A 16,052-nucleotide genomic window follows, 5' to 3' on the forward strand; every position below is an offset into this window, starting at 1 on the left:
TCGTTCCATTTGAAAATTCCAGACTTCTCAGGTTGTCAGGTACAGGTTTATTTTATGCTTCCAGAAGCAAACAAAGTGACACAGCATTGGGTTTCTACATGCTCCTCAAGCGCAGGACAAGGTTTTCCAACAACTAAGGTCTGGTCAAATTTGACCAGATGTTTAAATCAGACCTGAAAACGAACAAAAAAAACATGTGGTTTTTGTGATTGTAAGTTGATCTTGTCATATAATTTTACCATTTCGTTGTACTGCGGCTTCCTCCTAATTTTCTAAAAAAAAATGCACGGTAGGTTCATATAAAACACCAGCGATGGCACACTGCGAATTTCTTGAAATGTTGCAGAAGTGATGATTTAAAATGATAAAGGTGTGGAGATTTCGAGAATTAAAATATATCCTATTGTTCGTCGCCGACCTTATTAAAATATTTGTTGACTAAATAAAAACACAACTTCATTTTTTTCTTGCCCACAAGACTAATTAAAAAACTGGGGAAAGTTTTCAAGATCCGTTCCTGACATTTCATGCTCTATAAAGCGACAGTCTATTAAAAAAGGTATATCACCGCCCTCTGCTGGCCAAAAGTGGCATTGGCCCGAATCATGAAATTAGCCCTTCAATCATCATTTTATTTCTTCCCAATTGTGTTCAATCCACGATTAGTGTTCTTTCCTCTCAACTTTGAAGGTCATTGTGACAAGTCCATCGATGCCCGCCTGCAGCTCTTCGTGCACATGCACGGCCGACACCCCCTTGGGGGTCCCGGTGAGGATCAGGTCGCCCTCCTCCAAGGTGATGAAGTCGCTTATGTAGCTAACGAGGTACGGGATGGAGAATATCATGTCGGAGGTGCAGCCGCTCTGTCTCAGTTGCGAGTTGACCTTCAGCCACAACTTGACGTTGCCCGGCTCGGGAACGCGCTCCTTGGGGATGAACTCACTCACCGGGCAGGAGGTGTCAAAGGCCTTGGCCAGCGTCCAGGGAAGACCTTTGGACTTGCACTCATCCTGCACGTCCCGGGCCGTCATGTCCAAGCACAGCGCATAGCCGGCGACGTGTTCCATAGCGGCGGACTGAGGGATTGCGGCGCCCCCCTTGCCGATCACGACGCCGAGCTCCACCTCGTGGTGCAGGTTGCTGGAGTAGAAGGGCAACAGGATAGGCGAACCCTCCCGCACGTACGCGGAAGGCGGCTTCAAGAACAGAACTGGCTCAGTTGGGACTGCGTTTTTCAGTTCTTTTGCGTGCTCCGCGTAGTTTCTGCCCACGCAAATTATCTTCCTCCCCCATTCCCAAAATCGGGATATATTTCTTGTGGACATTTGTAATAATATTCGGAAATTATCGCAGGTTCCGAGCAGAGTGCACTCGTCGAAGTAAACTTTGACCGACCCTATGTGTTACTTGACGATGAGCTACGGCGAGTCGTAAAGGACAAGTGTCAATAACTTTTAATTCATTATTATGTAATTTTTCTTCAAGAAACAAGACGAAGTTATATTGTGATGTTTTATTTATGACTATAAAAAAGAACATCTTAATATATGGTACACTCCACCAACGCCTTCATTCATTCGGGCACTCACATGTACTAGAACACGAGCTGCTACTACCTTAAAGGACAACCAACGCCTCCGGACAAGTTGTGTCCATAATTTGTAAAATGGCTTCAAAAGACTTCTACCGAGCGTATTTTACAACGACCGCATATAGCTACATTTTACGTTTTAAGACTCGCGCTGAATATTCTGGAAGTCTTGTTTTTGAGTTGGTGACGAGTCCGTACGTGACGTCACTGAAGGAACGCCCCTGACTGGAAAAAAAGGACACATTGTAGCAGTCCTTCCATCACGTCAATACATTTTGCTCTGCTTGTTTGGTCTGAACACGTCATGTTGCACCAAAAAGAGCCAGAAGAGGGCGACCAAGGTCCATATAAGGAATTTATCAGCCTGTGGAAACGGCTGATTAATTCCTCACGGGGAGCTTGGTCGCCATTTTCTGCCTCTTTTCTGGGACGCTACATTGCAGTCCAGATGCCTCAAAATGACACGGAAGGACTTCTTTAATCAATTGCAAACATGTATGCTTTCCTCTTCAGAACTATTTGAATCATATTCATAACTGGATGTGTAAGAAGAAAGCATATTCTCCGAATCTGAAGCCATTGTTTTGATTCTCCAGCAATGCAAGACGTCTTGGCGTGACGTCACGAACTGGGGGCGGGACTTTCTGAAAATGCCCAATTCGCAGTTCAATTTTTTGCAGATTTTGGACACTCTAAGTCATTTTTATTGGTGTTTTGCATTTGAATAAACATATCATACTGCGTGTTTTGGATAATTTAGATGCTATAAAACGTTTTTCTGATGTCAGTTAAGAAGCAAAAAAGTGACGTCGGTTGTCCTTTAAAACTAAGACTTTGCAAGGGGCATCATGTAAGCTCTCAGTCGTACAGGAGTGAGCTTCACAGTGCAGGTGAAGGTTTCGGACGTTTCGCCTCCTAGGGCTTCGTCAGCTGACGAAGCCTCTTGGATAGGAGGCCGTCCGAAACCTTCACTTTTGTACAGATGACGGCTGACTTCACGTGTAGCGTTTGCATGTTCCCCCACTTCACGTGTAGCGTTTGCATGTTCCCCCCGTGCCTGAGTACTCTAATTGACACTAATTTTCCCTAACCGTGCATCGCAGGTTAATGACACAGTATAATGATACATTGTCCCAAGGTGCGCTTATAAATAGAATGGTATGCGGGCCATATGATTTGCTGTCAACCAGTGCAGGGTGTACTTTGTCTACTGCCGATGACACCTGGGATCGGGTCCATCGTGGCTGCGACTCTTGTGAGGACGAACGGAATTATTTACGTCAATTGATGTCAATTTTGTCTGACCATGTTCTGTGTAACCTCAGCTACGACGAGCCTAATGTACGTTTGTAAACAACTTGACATAACGCAAACTAATAACAACATTTTATGTTTGAAAAATTATTTGATACAATAATAAAAGAAGAAAATAATAATGGAATGGATCATTTTGTTTCTGAAATCCAAACATAACGCCCCTGCCCTCTGCGCCAATCCACTCCCCCGAATTTGATTGGTCGAACCTGAGAGGTTACTCGTGACGAAGACGGAACAAAGCGATAACCAAACTGGTTCCCACTCGTTGATTTTTGCGTTTGTAATGTTACTCAAGTCACTCGTGGGGAGTGCCTGCACTCTAGTCGGAGTCGCCACAGCCTTAAAATTCGGTAGGCTCACACTTCATATGTAACTTCTCACGTCCGGTATGGTTTGCGTTGTATCGTCTTTTACTGTTGTTGCGTTACGACACATTATTTCGCTTTATGACACATGAAGAAATCGCGCTGTTCTGCTCTCCTGACAGCAACCATAATACGTACTGTCTCTTACATAACACATATCTAAATACCTATCTACTTATTTACCGAAGTATCCGTCTATCCATCTATCCACCTATTCGCCTATCCACCTATCACGTATCCACCTACCACGTATCCACCTAGCCACCAATCTACATACCTCTTGATATTGTAATTACTGAAAATGAAGTGTTAAAGGACAACCTAGGTCTCCGGACAAGTTGTGTCCATAATTTGTAAAATTGCTTCAAATGACTTCTACTGAGCGTATTTTAATAAGATTCCACCGCATATAGCAATGTTTTACGTTTTAAGACTCGCGCTGAATATTCAGGAAGTCTTGTTTTTGAGTTGGTGACGAGTCCGTACGTGACGTCACGAAAGGAACGCCATTGACCGAAAAAAAGACGCATTGTAGTGGTCCTTCCATCACATCAATGTATTTTGCTGTACTTGTTTGGTCTGGGGACCTCGTGTTGCACCCAAAAGCCCCCAGAAGAGGGTGTCCAAGCTCCGTATAAGGAATTTATCAGCCTGTGGAAACTGAGGTGGCCACAGGAGGTCGCCATTCTGTGCCTCTTTTTCGTTGAGACATCTCCCCTCAATGTTGCCTCATAATGCCACAGAATAAATTATTTAATCGATTGCAAACATGGATGCTTTCCTCTTCAGAACTATTTGAATCATATTCATAACTGGATGTGTAACAAGAAAGCATATTTTCCGAATCTGAAGCCATTGTTTTGATTCTGCAGCAATGCAAGATGTCTTGGCGTGACGTCACAAACTGGGGGCGGGACTTTCTGAAAATGGCCAATTCGCAGCTCAATTTTTTGCAGATTTTGGACACTTTAAGTCATTTTTATTTGTGTTTTGCATTTGAATAAACATATCATACTGCGTGTTTTGGGTATTTTAGATGCTATAAAACGTTTTTCTGATGTCAGTTAAAAAACAAAAAAGTGACATCGGTTGTCCTTTAAATATGAGCACAAAACAGCGTGTTTATCACGTGATCACACGTTGCAGGTTAACTTTACGTCAGTGATTGACTCTTGCGTTGTTCCGAAGCACCTGTGGAAGTCAAGGTCCAAGCAGTGGCTCTTCTGCACAGCACTGTGAGGAAAACATCAGTGGTGGAGCAAGCCAACATGAGGGTTGAACTTTTGCCTGCCCTCAGTGATAACTACATGTACTTGCTCATCGACACAGACACCAAAGAAGCAGCAATAGTGGACCCAGTGGAACCTGTCAAGGTTTGTCCTACTTTGGAGTTGAGTTCAAATCTTGTTCAGGGTCAACAAGGCATTCTCTGTTCACCCAGCCATGGAAATAAGGATAACCCCTTGTTTTCCCCAACATTGTTCATTCCTGCTTCTATTTAAGGTGTGTCATGTTATTAAAAGTGTTTTTTTCAGCACAATACCAATGCACTAGCTATTGATGTCATAAGTAGGGGGTGTCTGGTTATTTTCAAGTCAAACTTTGTATTTCTCCATGATAATGAATGACATGGTCGTGGGGCTACTATAAGCAGAACTGTCTGAATAACGTTATGTATATGAGGTGGAAAAATGTGAGAAGAAATTAAAGGGAGTGATACAATCTGCGTTAGAAACGCCTCCAATTCTGTGTTCTGTGCACATGAAAAAAAATCAAATAAACAGACATATGTATTGACAGAGACCAACCTTTTTTGTCATTGGTTTAGTTGGTGAAATATCATAAAAATATAATTTGTGTGGGAGCCTTTTACTAAGCATCTTAATCTTTATGACATTCATAGAGTTCCTTGTTCTGTAGCCACAAGGGGACATACGCCAGTATCTTCTTATGCCGCTTCCAAGCCCGGATAAATACAGAGGGTTGTGTCAGGAAGGGCATCCGACGTAAAAGCTTGGCCAAAACAAACATGTTAAATAAACCTCTGAAGATGGAGGACACTGATTTGCCGTGGTGACCTCTAGAAGGGAAAAGCCAAAAGGAAAAGAAGAAGTTATACTTTACTCACACCCCAAATCCTCAAACGTTTATCCCTTCATTTGTAAAATACAAAACTTTATTCCTGTGTAAATTTGAGGGGTCAAGCAAAGTTGTTTAGCAAGTCAGATAGTATTTTTTATTCTAATTTTATATTTTTAATTGCAGGTTGTGGAGGCAGTCAGGAAACATGGCGTCAGGCTCACAACAGTTCTGACCACCCATCACCACTGGTACACTGCACCAAAAAACACTGAAGGGAACCATCTATTGCTCACATTTAAACTATTCTAAACAATACAATAATAATGTTTCAAATAATTCAGCATTTTATATGACTTTTATGCATAAACATTTGCCTTGATTTTGATGAATACTTGCACAGCTTGACAAATGTGCATTTTTTTTTTACCAGAAAATGCAAGTGAACATTTTCTGAGCTGATTTCAAATCAGCCCTTTTTTTTTGTCTTTTTTTCCGAGCACATCAAATGGATAATGTAGTAATAGATTTAGTAACATTTATGACTTAGCTAGAATTGTCAACAGTTGTTATTATCTTCCTAAATGTCAGAGCTATAAATGACACAGGATGGTGAAATCTGTGTTGCCAAACAATATTGAATACATCTCAGACCCTCATGTGCTAGATAAACAGTCAAGACATTTTCGGCACAATTGTTTACAGGGATCATGCTGGTGGGAATGAGAAGATGGTAAAGCTCATGCCCGGCCTTAAAGTATACGGAGGAGACGATCGCGTCGATGCTATAACAAAGAAAGTCTCGCACGGCAACAATTTAAAAGTAAGCCGGTGAAGGTGTAACCACAACGACTTTACAATTTTCGACTGACATTGGTGACGTGCTGCTTTTTTCCCAGGTTGGCTCACTTAATGTCAAATGTCTTTTCACGCCATGCCACACAACTGGCCACATCTGCTACTACGTCACCAAAGATGGCAGCTCGGAGCCTCCCGCAGCTTTCACAGGTACGACAGCACACTGTTAGCATGATTAAGAGCTGCTTTGTTTGTCTCTCTAACATGAGCAATGGGTTTGATGAAATTCCTTGAAAATATTACTGCCTTTTTTTGCATATAGGGGACACATTATTTGTTGCTGGCTGCGGGAAATTCTTTGAGGGCACTGCCGAGCAGATGTACAAAGCCTTGATTGAAATTCTGGGACGCCTGCCGGCTGAAACGGTGCCCATCAAATACTGTCTTGAGCGTAATTAAGGATGTTATTAGTTAAGCACTAAAATGTTCAGCCAATGCACATCAGATTGCAAATTTAAAGGGCAACCGACGTCACTTTTTTGTTTTTTAACTGACATCAGAAAAACGTTTTATAGCATCTAAAATACCCAAAACACGCAGTATGATATTTTTAGTCAAATGCAAAACACCAATAAAAATGACTTAAAGTGTCCAAAATCTGCAAAAAATTGAGCTGCGAATTGGCCATTTTCAGAAAGTCCCGCCCCCATTTCGTGACGTCACGCCAAGACATCTTGCATTGCTGCAGAATCAAAATAATGGCTTCAGATTCGGAAAATATGCTTTCTTGTTACACATCCAGTTATGAATATGATTCAAATAGTTCTGAAGAGGAAAGCATACATGTTTGCCATTGATTAAAGAAGTCCTTCCTTGTCATTTTGAGGCATCTGGACTGCAATGTAACGTCCCACAAAAGAGGCAGAAAAATGGCGACCATCTCCTGTGAGGAATGAATAAGCTCTTTTCCACAGGCTGATACATTCCTTGCATGGAGCTTGGACTCCCTCTACAGGCGGCTTTTGGAAGTAACACAAGGGTTTCAAAAAAAACAGTACAGCAAAATACATTGACGTGATGGAAAGACGCTCAGGAGGCGGTCCTTTTCTGACGTCACGTGAGGACTCGTCACCAACTCAAAAACAAGACTTCCTGAATGTTCACCGTGAGTCTTAAAACGTAAAATATAGCTATATGCGGTGGAATCTTATTAAAATACACCCAGTAGAAGTCATTTGAAGCCATTTTACAAATTATGGACACAACTTGTCCGGAGACGTCGGTTGTCCTTTAATGCTGTCATATAATAATAACAATACATGTTATTTCTGCAAAATGGCATGAAATTATTATAGCTGTTATAGTAATAATAAACCTTCAACCGCTACTTTCAGCAACACATCTAATTTATTGATTTTTTTTTTTATTCCTCTAGCGGGTCTACTGTGGTCATGAGTACACTGTCAGCAACCTGAAATTTGCACGCCACGTTGAGCCTGAAAATGAAGTCATTCAAAAGAAGCTAGCATGGGCAAAGGTATTTATTGGCTTGTCATATTCAAGCAGTCGTCGCATCGATCTCATCCACATGATCATGAATGAAACGTATGCTTATTCCTGCAGGAGCAATGCAGCAATGGCGAACCTACAATCCCATCCACTTTGGCTGATGAATTTACCTTTAACCCATTTATGAGAGTCAAGTATGTCCACGCCTTTAATATTTTCGCACACAATAATTAATGTGGTTGAACTTCATCAAGTTTGTATGCTCAATACAGAGAGAAGTCCGTACAAGAGCACGTGAAGCAGACCGATCCAATCGAAGCCATGAGGTTTCTCCGGAAAGAGAAGGACGTCTTCCGAGTGCCCAAGGAGTGACGATGCACGGTGGACTTAAGACCGCTGATGTCATTGCGATATGAGGATCCGTACTCCACAAACTGTCTGAATGCAACAATGGGATCGACTCATTCTTCCTCAGTGCTCATACTTAATTATGGTTTAAGTTAATTATTTTGAGGGCCAATATTGCTCTGAAATGAGCTACTTCTGTGTTTGGCATCTGTCTGGGAATGTTTTCAATAATATAAGGCATATAAGGCTACTTTAATTATGTCAGAACAAAACGTAGTTTTAGGGTATTTCCAGGTGGATTTTGTTTCCTAAACAAATTAAGCTGTTTGGAACTATGTTTTATTTTCAAGAAGGGGGGTTTCTGCTTAACAACCAATCGTTAATTATGGGAAGTTGTTCATCGATTTACGCATTCTCTGAACACTGCGTTCTCTACCCACTGTGTCAACATGAAACGTTATGTGGTTGAGTACTAAAGTATGAAAAATACAAGCACATTATTTTTCATTATTTCCTAAAGCAATAAGACTAAACCAGAATGCAAATAGTGGAGGGCTCGGCATTTGAATTGTACACTTTTAGGCCGTTTGTTTATCGTCATGCAGGTGAATGTGTACAGCAAATCTTTATCAGTGAAGCTAATTTATATGTCCGTGTAAATTTTGCATAATGTTTATGAATGTTTCTGGCTCGATTAAAATGTCTTGCTACTTGTGACGTCATCGTGATAATTTGGGAATACGACGAGTGTCAAATAAAAACAGGTATGTGCAGTATATGCTTTTATGTACATAATAGAGCAGGATGAGCTGTCATGTTTAATTACAAGGATGTTGCCTTTAAAAATCAGCATACGAGATGACACTATGAATGCAAACGGTGGCTGCATGATTATTCTTTAGTTTCATGTCTCGAATGCCCCATCCGTTTCGCGATTAGTTGACGTTCTCCACCTTGACGCTCGTAATTATTTCTTTCAGTACATCATCTTGGATTTGTTAACCTGGCCGAATTTATTAGCAGGTGTAACGACTGCGCCACGGGCGGCCATCTTGCGTTGCCATTCGATCAGGGCGACCCACCTGAATACAGTACATGGATTTGTCGACGTTTTGGAGATATTTTCTGTCTACTTCTACAGGGACAAAATGTAACACCGTGTCACGTAATGTTTGTACCAACACAACGACGTCTGTTCGGAGCCCATGACACGTATCTTAAGTAACTTCAGGTGAGTAAGCAGTGCAGTAAATAGGCGTCAGCTGTTGCTAGGCATGAAATGTTTTAGCCTTCATTACTGTTTAAATAACTTTGCGCATGTATGTAACCTTTTAGGAAGATACTCGACGCTCATCTCTTTCTCGGATCGAGTTTACATTCGCGAGTGTTTTCACCAGAGAATCATTGTACTGTACCTCGAAAGGAAATACAGTGATACCTCGGTTTTCGACCATAATCCATTTCAGAAACCTGTTCGAAAACCGATTTGTTCAAAGACCGAAACAGCGCTTTCCATTAAAATCAATGTCAAAAATCTTAATCCGTTCAAAGTCTAGAAAACAACTTTTTAACAATTTCATCGCATAAACCGGATAAAAACTTAATAATAGAGCAGGTCACGTGTAAAATTCTATAAAAACAAACTTTTATTTTCACCAATTTTCTTTCTGCCACGGGGCGTGTTGGCACCTATCTCAGCTGTCTTTGGGCAAACACAGGGCACGCCAACTTTTCAAACCATTCTCTGCTTGCTTTAAAATTATACTATTCAGGAGATCTTAACCAAATATGTCTGCATTTTCGCAAATATAAAACAACAATATTCATGCGTCGGTCACAATGAGGAAGACGTGACATATAAGGAAGTGATGTAAATTTATCGTTAAAACCGTTACATTTCGGTCATAAAAAAATATGACATTTTTGGTTGAAAACCGAATGGGATGAGAACCGAGACATTCGAAAACCGAGGTTTGACTGTACAATAATCCCTCGTTTTTGTGGTTAAAAGGGACCAGGACCACCCGCTATAGACGAAAATCCGCGAAGTAGGGTTGCACAATAATAACCCACATGATAAGACAGCCACATGGCTGTAAACCATGAAATATGTGCTGTCATTGGGTGACGTCAGCGCTGGGAACCAATCATGCTATAGCCGCGTACAAAACCTCGGAGTCATTTTACTTTTTTTTTATTCTTAATGTTTTTTTCCCCTGGAAAAAAAATCCACAATGCACTGAAACCGCGGTAAGTGAACCGTGAAGTAGCGAGGGATCACTGTACAACAACTGCTAATACGGCCTTAAGATGAGACTCCCACCCCTTTGCTTGCAGTAAGACCAAACAACAATGACATCATTCAATTTCCTGTGCTTTTTTTTGTTATATGACCGGTCTGGTCCATGTGTCTTTGATTGAAGGCAGGAGCGGTCGGAGGTTGAATGGTATCCTGTGCTGCTGAACATTGTCCACACCTGAAACTGTACAGTTAAGAGTTTAACTCACAGGTATCAAAGTCAAGGCCCGGGGGCCAAATCTGGCCCGCCACATCATTTTATTCGGCCCGCGAAAGCAAAGAAACTTGTGAAATTCCAAGATGCTTGATAAAGTCCGAACCAAAATTCAAATTGTCCCATGTAAACCATTGTAACATTCATTATTTTACTTCAAATTTGAAAAGTATCTATTCGTTGATTTGCTGTGCGTTCTGTATGTAATATGTTGAGGAGATAAAATATTCTAATTGTTTCCCCAAATTCATAACGGCCCCGGAGAGGAAACCGTACCTACACTGTGACCCACGGCAAAAAAAATGAATTTGACACCCTTGTGTTAGACCTATACACTTTTCGTTGATTACTAATTTTGGTTGCAAATTTGTTATCTTCACATTTATTAGAAAATGTTGAATCAATAAAAAAAGACAAAATAACCAACTCTGGTTAACGTTTTTATTTGGTCAAAATTTATTTGTGGGCTTCTACTGAATCCGTTTTGAAACTTTTGATAAACATTTCACATATTTAGCCACTGAAAAGGACGCAAATGCTGCAGTCACATGTCGTTGGACGGTTGCGCGGTGTCACCATTTCATCGTGAGTCCGTTGGTCAGCTTTTCTACGGCGTGGTAGTTGGTGTGCAGCAGCTCCCTGGCATTCTCCTCGCCCATACTGCGGAGCCACGATTGGTACAAATCGCCCACGCGGGCATCGTCTTCCGGCGTTTGAGATACTTCTGCTTTGTAGAGTGACTCCACCCTCTGTAGGAACTCTTTTGGGTTCTGCCCAGGGGAGGGTTTCAATTGACCACCACCGTTAAGACATCCTGGGGAATGATACAAAACCCAAAACCTTATGTGGGACATGATTTCAAATTGATGACAGGTCATAGAATTCACAAATATAAATGATATGATTCTGTTCTTGGTTTGGTTCGTAACATGTCAGAAAATGTTGAGCGTTGTTTTCGCCATGTTTTAATTGGAATCAACTCAAATTTAATAAGTCTACTTTCATGGAAGGCTGCAGAAATTGAATATTTATTATTGACAAATTGAAATTCGATGCACTTGGGACAATTTTGATTCAAAAACAGGACAAGATTCATCAATTATCAAAAATTGATACATTTCATAATGGATTCATCGTTGCTTAATGGTTGCATGTCATTTATATATACGGTATTTTCCGGTGTATAAGGACCACCCAAAAGCCTTGATATTCTTCAAAAGATGACCCTGTGCCTTATACGTAGGTGTGCCGTATATGTGTAGTCATATTGAGCCACAATGGGTCTCGCAACAACTGTTAGCAGCCAATGACTCCATTTCCCCCGTAGAAGAAGTAGTGCGTAATCCCAGCCTCTAGTGTAGCGCCTTATAATGTGGAGTGCCTCATATTTGGAAAACTTTTATATATTCATATATTCTATTTAGAAAACTTTTTTTCATTCATTGAAGGTACACCTTATAGTCCGGTGCGCCTTATACAGTAAAGTCTCGTTATATTGATATTCAAGGGAGTCCGAAAAAATATCGATATAAACGGGACTATCGATATATCCGACCCTGTTTGCATATAATTTTCTCCGTGCGTGCATAGAAATAGTATCGATATAACCGGGACTATCGATATATCCGATATCGATATAACGAGACTTTACTGTATATGGAAAATGTTTGAAAACACACAATTCATTGGGGGTGCGCCTTAAACTACAGTATGCCTTATACACCAGAAAATGTGGTATACTGTATGTATTTTAAAGTAAAAAAAGTGGAATATTTTTGCAAACCTGAGGGACAGGCCATGACCTCCACAAAGTGGTACGGCGACTTCCCCCTCTTGAGTTTCTGCACCAGGTTCTGGATGTTACGGAAGCCGTATGTTGACGCAAAACTCAGCACCACTGCGCCATCCTTCTCCAGTGTTACCTCCTGGAAGTCCTTATTCCTGCAGCAAAGACATGGAAGCGCCGGTGGTGAGTCGCCATCGCTATTTATGGGCGCAATTCATTCGTGGGCTCACCTGAGGGTCTTATAGGTGAGTTCTTTGGCCTCCTCTCCAAAAATCTGCTTGGCGGCATAAGTGAAGACGTGGTGGAGGTAACCGCCTGAGCCGCTTCCGGCGTGGCTCAGAAACTCGCCGTCTTTCACGTTACTGAAACTGGAAAGAGAATGACATGAACAGCAAGAAAAGTAAAATACGACACCAAAAGGGCAAAAACTCACAGAGTATCGAGGGGGCCGTCTTGTATCTCATTAAGAGTCACTTTTTCCTCTTCCAGCATTTTCTGAACTTCTCCTAATGAGGAAAAGAGAGATGATGTTTCTTCCACAATGTGCATGGCGATGGAAGTTGAGGCCGTACCGGACGTGATGACGCAGTCCACTTCTCTGCTCTCAGCTTTGTTCAAGTAAAAGTCCGGCCTGGAGGCCTCGAGTTTCTTATCGAAGCAGGGCATCACTGCCACGTGATAGATCTGCTGTGGCGTCAGGCCCTGATGACATTCATAACATTCAGATTAAAATGCATGTTGAGATTTATTTACTATTTTCATATGACTGACAAGGATACAAATCTCACACAGCCAAAAGTGTCACTTTAAAGGACAACCGACGCCTCCGGACAAGTTGTGTCCATAATTTGTAAAATCACTTCAAATCACTTGAAATGACTTCTACTGAGCATATTTTACAAAGATTCCACCGCATATAGCTATATTTTACGTTTTAAGACTCGCACTGAATATTCAGGAAGTCTTGTTTTCGTCACGTCAGGAACGCCAGGAACGCCCCTGACCGAGAAAGCGACACACAATGCATTTTGGGTACTTTGTTTGGTTTGAAAACATCGTGTTGATCCGTGTTGATGGCGAAATTAGAAGAAAAACACATAAATAACGCAATGGTGAATCGTTGTGTGTTACACCAAGACTACTATTTGATACTAGTTGACACAAATTCCCAGCAGACAAATCAGCCCATTTCCAATGGAGCTTGGGCGCCATCTTGTGCATTTTCTGGGATGCTACATTGGAGTCCTGATGGCTCGAATTGATACAGAAGGACTTCTTTAATCGATTGCAAACATTTATGCTTTCCTCCTCAGAACTACATGTATTTGGATCATATTCATAACTGGATGAGCAACAAGAAAGCATCTTCTCCTTATCTGAAGCCATTGTTTTGATTCTAGAGCAAGGCAAGACGTCCTGGCGTGACGCCACGAACAAGAGGGCGTGACCTTCTGAAACTCGCCATCTCCGAGGTCATTTTGACGTAGTTTTGGGACACTTTAACTCATTTTTATTGGTGTTTTGCATTTGACTAAAAATATCAGCTCAGTCTGCGTGTTTTGGGTATTTTAGATGCTATAAAACATTTTTCTGATGTCAGTTAGGAAACAAAAAAAAAATGGTGTCGGTTGTCCTTTAAGGCACAGGTGTAGAACTCAAGGCCCAGGGGACAGATCCAGCCCGACATATTATTTTACGATTTGATGTTGCCCAAGAAAACAAATCACTCAAATAGTTTTGAAAATTTGCATCTGCACCTGTTGTTCTGCAAAATAGCCTTTGACCAAAGAGCCCATCATCGCCTGAGGGGAGCGAGTGGTGCTGATGTAAGGAAGAATAAAATCTCCATGTGTCTTCTCCGCGTAGCAGATCCAACCTGAGCAAAAATAAATAAAAGACAAGAGCAAGTCGGAAGATGTGAACAATCTGATGAGCTTAATGTTTGATTTTTTTGCAACATACCTGGACATGCTGATGTCATCATGGGCAAAGCTCGGCTGTCTTGCTCTTTTCTTTGAAAACGTTCCACAAACTCTCTCTGGCTTTCCAGCAGGCTAAAGGTCCGACTGAAGCTCGTGTCAAACACGTGATGGACGCCTGCAAAAGTGGCATTCTTAAAAGCTCTCAATGAATCAACCGAAAGTTACAAGAGGAATAAAGCCCAAAATAAAGACATGAAAGTGAAACAAAGTGCAATTTCACAGAAACAAATATTATAATTTAGCTTGTGTGTGTAGGTCAGTGCTCCTGAAGATGAGAAGGCCTTTGACATCAAACCTCACCGAGGCCTTTGAAGAAAGTGGTAAGCCTCCTTCCCACCTCACTGCTGCTGAGCCCGTAGAATGCGGCGAGAGATGCTCTGGACTGAGGTGACACTGACACCACCACCACTTTTTCCTCTGTTGCATTCGCCTGTCGCAGGAGCGCGTTTGTCAAATAAACACATCTATTTTCTATTGTATTTCTCATTATGAAACCGATTAATGGCATTTCAATTGATTTGAGATCGAGTTTGGTCATGTAACAGTTACTCTCATCAGGGCGACAATGTCAGGATGGACTGAAGTCACCACCTTGTTGTTGCGCAGTACTTTGAAGAGTTCCTCATGGCTCTGCTGTGTGATGAGGACGCTTTCAGCCGATGTTATACATCCACTGCAAGCCAAGCAGTCATTCAGTGTGATCTTTGCTTTCTCAAGCTTCTGTGTCTGCCCTGACTAAACAAGCAAGCCAATCCGTAAGCGACACTGAGACCCCTCCAAAAAATAAAGTAAAAATGTGATTCCTTTATACTCACTTGGTTGATTTGGACATAAGTGCCATCATCTTCTATTTGGATTTTAGCCACAGACTTGCCCTGTTTCTTCTCGATTTTTACAGGTTTGACACATTCCTACAGAAACGTCAAGCAGGTAGTTGTTAAAAAGAATTGATCAAAAACAACCCTTCCAAATAGGAATAATGAAATTTGGGCGGAGGCCAAATTGCCCCGAGAACAAGACGAGAGTTAAAACTATGAAACTCAGAACAGTAAACCTGACATTCTAACCACTTGTCATTTGAAAGAAAATGTTTCAAATAATACTATCACGAGGTAAAGACACTGAAGACTTGATATACATGAAAATTAAATAATAATCCTAACACGGACAAAGAAAACAGTTATAATACTTTGTACTACTAGGTAGACTAACTAGACTTGACATAAAGTATGTAAACAAAATCGACAGTCAGAATGACTCAGCAACCACCGAAACCAAGATGAGCGGAGACCCCACATTTCGAATGATTGCCATTAAATTGATATGCAGTGTCTGACAGTCATTAATTTACCTTGCCTAATTTACATGTTTTGTACAATTTGTGCCGGTTGTGTGAACAAACAGTGAACAAGCCCTGTCTCTACTATTAAGGCTTCCATTAAAGAAAGCGCACAGTCTCGCCGTACAGAATGAAGCGTGAATACAGATCGAGTGTATTTGTATGTACAGTACCTGAGATGGTGTAATAAAATCATCGAGATCTGTCAACTGCAGCACACCGCTAAACACAGAGGTCATCGCTGCTGCCGTAAAGTGATTCGTTGTTTATCTCAGTGTCGTAAACGACGTAGAAAATTTCGTAATCCGGTACACTGACACACACACTCCAACGGTTTTCTGTCACGTGTTTTACAGATAATTGTCGGAACAATGAAAACGATAGCCTATAAAGACTAAAATACAACCGGTATTTTACATTACACC

At 41.3% G+C, this 16,052-nt stretch overlaps 3 protein-coding genes across 5 annotated transcripts; 1 reads left to right on the top strand and 2 right to left on the bottom strand.

Annotated features, from left to right (window-relative positions):
- fahd1 (FAH domain containing oxaloacetate decarboxylase 1) lies at positions 1 to 1,389 on the bottom strand. Its single transcript, XM_089018324.1, has one exon. It carries the CDS (start codon positions 1,323 to 1,325, stop codon positions 663 to 665), a length of 663 nt encoding a protein of 220 aa, XP_088874450.1. The 5' UTR covers positions 1,326 to 1,389; the 3' UTR covers positions 1 to 662.
- A 1,749-nt stretch (positions 1,390 to 3,138) lies between these two features.
- Positions 3,139 to 8,724, top strand: hagh (hydroxyacylglutathione hydrolase). Of its 2 annotated transcripts, none has more exons than XM_089018322.1 (9): positions 3,139 to 3,258; positions 4,462 to 4,646; positions 5,539 to 5,603; positions 6,058 to 6,175; positions 6,252 to 6,360; positions 6,473 to 6,576; positions 7,586 to 7,687; positions 7,774 to 7,853; positions 7,932 to 8,724. In XM_089018322.1, the coding sequence occupies exons 1-9, from the start codon at positions 3,192 to 3,194 to the stop codon at positions 8,029 to 8,031; spliced, it is 930 nt and encodes a 309-aa protein (XP_088874448.1). In that variant the 5' UTR covers positions 3,139 to 3,191; the 3' UTR covers positions 8,032 to 8,724. The 2 variants fall into 2 exon arrangements, with proteins under 2 accessions (XP_088874448.1, XP_088874449.1); XM_089018323.1 differs by having other exon boundaries at positions 3,140 to 3,258; positions 4,420 to 4,646.
- Positions 8,725 to 10,947: 2,223 nt separating this feature from the next.
- Positions 10,948 to 15,938, bottom strand: ciao3 (cytosolic iron-sulfur assembly component 3). 2 transcript variants are annotated; one of them, XM_089018320.1, is made up of 11 exons: positions 15,801 to 15,938; positions 15,104 to 15,199; positions 14,880 to 15,023; positions 14,589 to 14,718; positions 14,269 to 14,403; positions 14,064 to 14,182; positions 12,879 to 13,008; positions 12,740 to 12,812; positions 12,537 to 12,674; positions 12,304 to 12,461; positions 10,948 to 11,334 (listed from the first exon to the last, which is right to left on the bottom strand). In XM_089018320.1, the coding sequence occupies exons 1-11, from the start codon at positions 15,864 to 15,866 to the stop codon at positions 11,093 to 11,095; spliced, it is 1,431 nt and encodes a 476-aa protein (XP_088874446.1). In that variant the 5' UTR covers positions 15,867 to 15,938; the 3' UTR covers positions 10,948 to 11,092. The 2 variants fall into 2 exon arrangements, with proteins under 2 accessions (XP_088874446.1, XP_088874447.1); XM_089018321.1 differs by having other exon boundaries at positions 14,880 to 14,961; positions 15,801 to 15,919.
- Positions 15,939 to 16,052: the final 114 nt, after the last annotated feature.

The sequence above is a fragment of the Hippocampus bargibanti genome, linkage group LG17 (genome assembly GCF_051943395.1).
Source record: "Hippocampus bargibanti isolate YZ-2025 linkage group LG17, ASM5194339v1, whole genome shotgun sequence".
In the NCBI taxonomy this organism is placed as follows: Eukaryota; Metazoa; Chordata; class Actinopteri; order Syngnathiformes; family Syngnathidae; genus Hippocampus; species Hippocampus bargibanti.

What these genes read in the sequence shown, in the direction of transcription:
- hagh (XM_089018322.1), top strand. Translation starts at nt 3,192, where the DNA reads ATGTTACTCAAGTCACTCGTGGGGAGTGCCTGCACTCTAGTCGGAGTC. An exon ending in CGCCACAGCCTTAAAATTCG is followed by an intron (nt 3,259 to 4,461) that starts GTAGGCTCACAC and finishes GTTGTTCCGAAG; the next exon opens with CACCTGTGGAAGTCAAGGTC. An exon ending in CGCACGGCAACAATTTAAAA is followed by an intron (nt 6,176 to 6,251) that starts GTAAGCCGGTGA and finishes CTTTTTTCCCAG; the next exon opens with GTTGGCTCACTTAATGTCAA.
- ciao3 (XM_089018320.1), bottom strand. Translation starts at nt 15,866, where the DNA reads ATGACCTCTGTGTTTAGCGGTGTGCTGCAGTTGACAGATCTCGATGAT. An exon ending in GCTATTTTGCAGAACAACAG is followed by an intron (nt 13,009 to 14,063) that starts GTGCAGATGCAA and finishes GAATGTCATCAG; the next exon opens with GGCCTGACGCCACAGCAGAT. An exon ending in GACGGCCCCCTCGATACTCT is followed by an intron (nt 12,675 to 12,739) that starts GTGAGTTTTTGC and finishes TTCTCTTTCCAG; the next exon opens with TTTCAGTAACGTGAAAGACG.
- fahd1 (XM_089018324.1), bottom strand. Translation starts at nt 1,325, where the DNA reads ATGTCCACAAGAAATATATCCCGATTTTGGGAATGGGGGAGGAAGATA.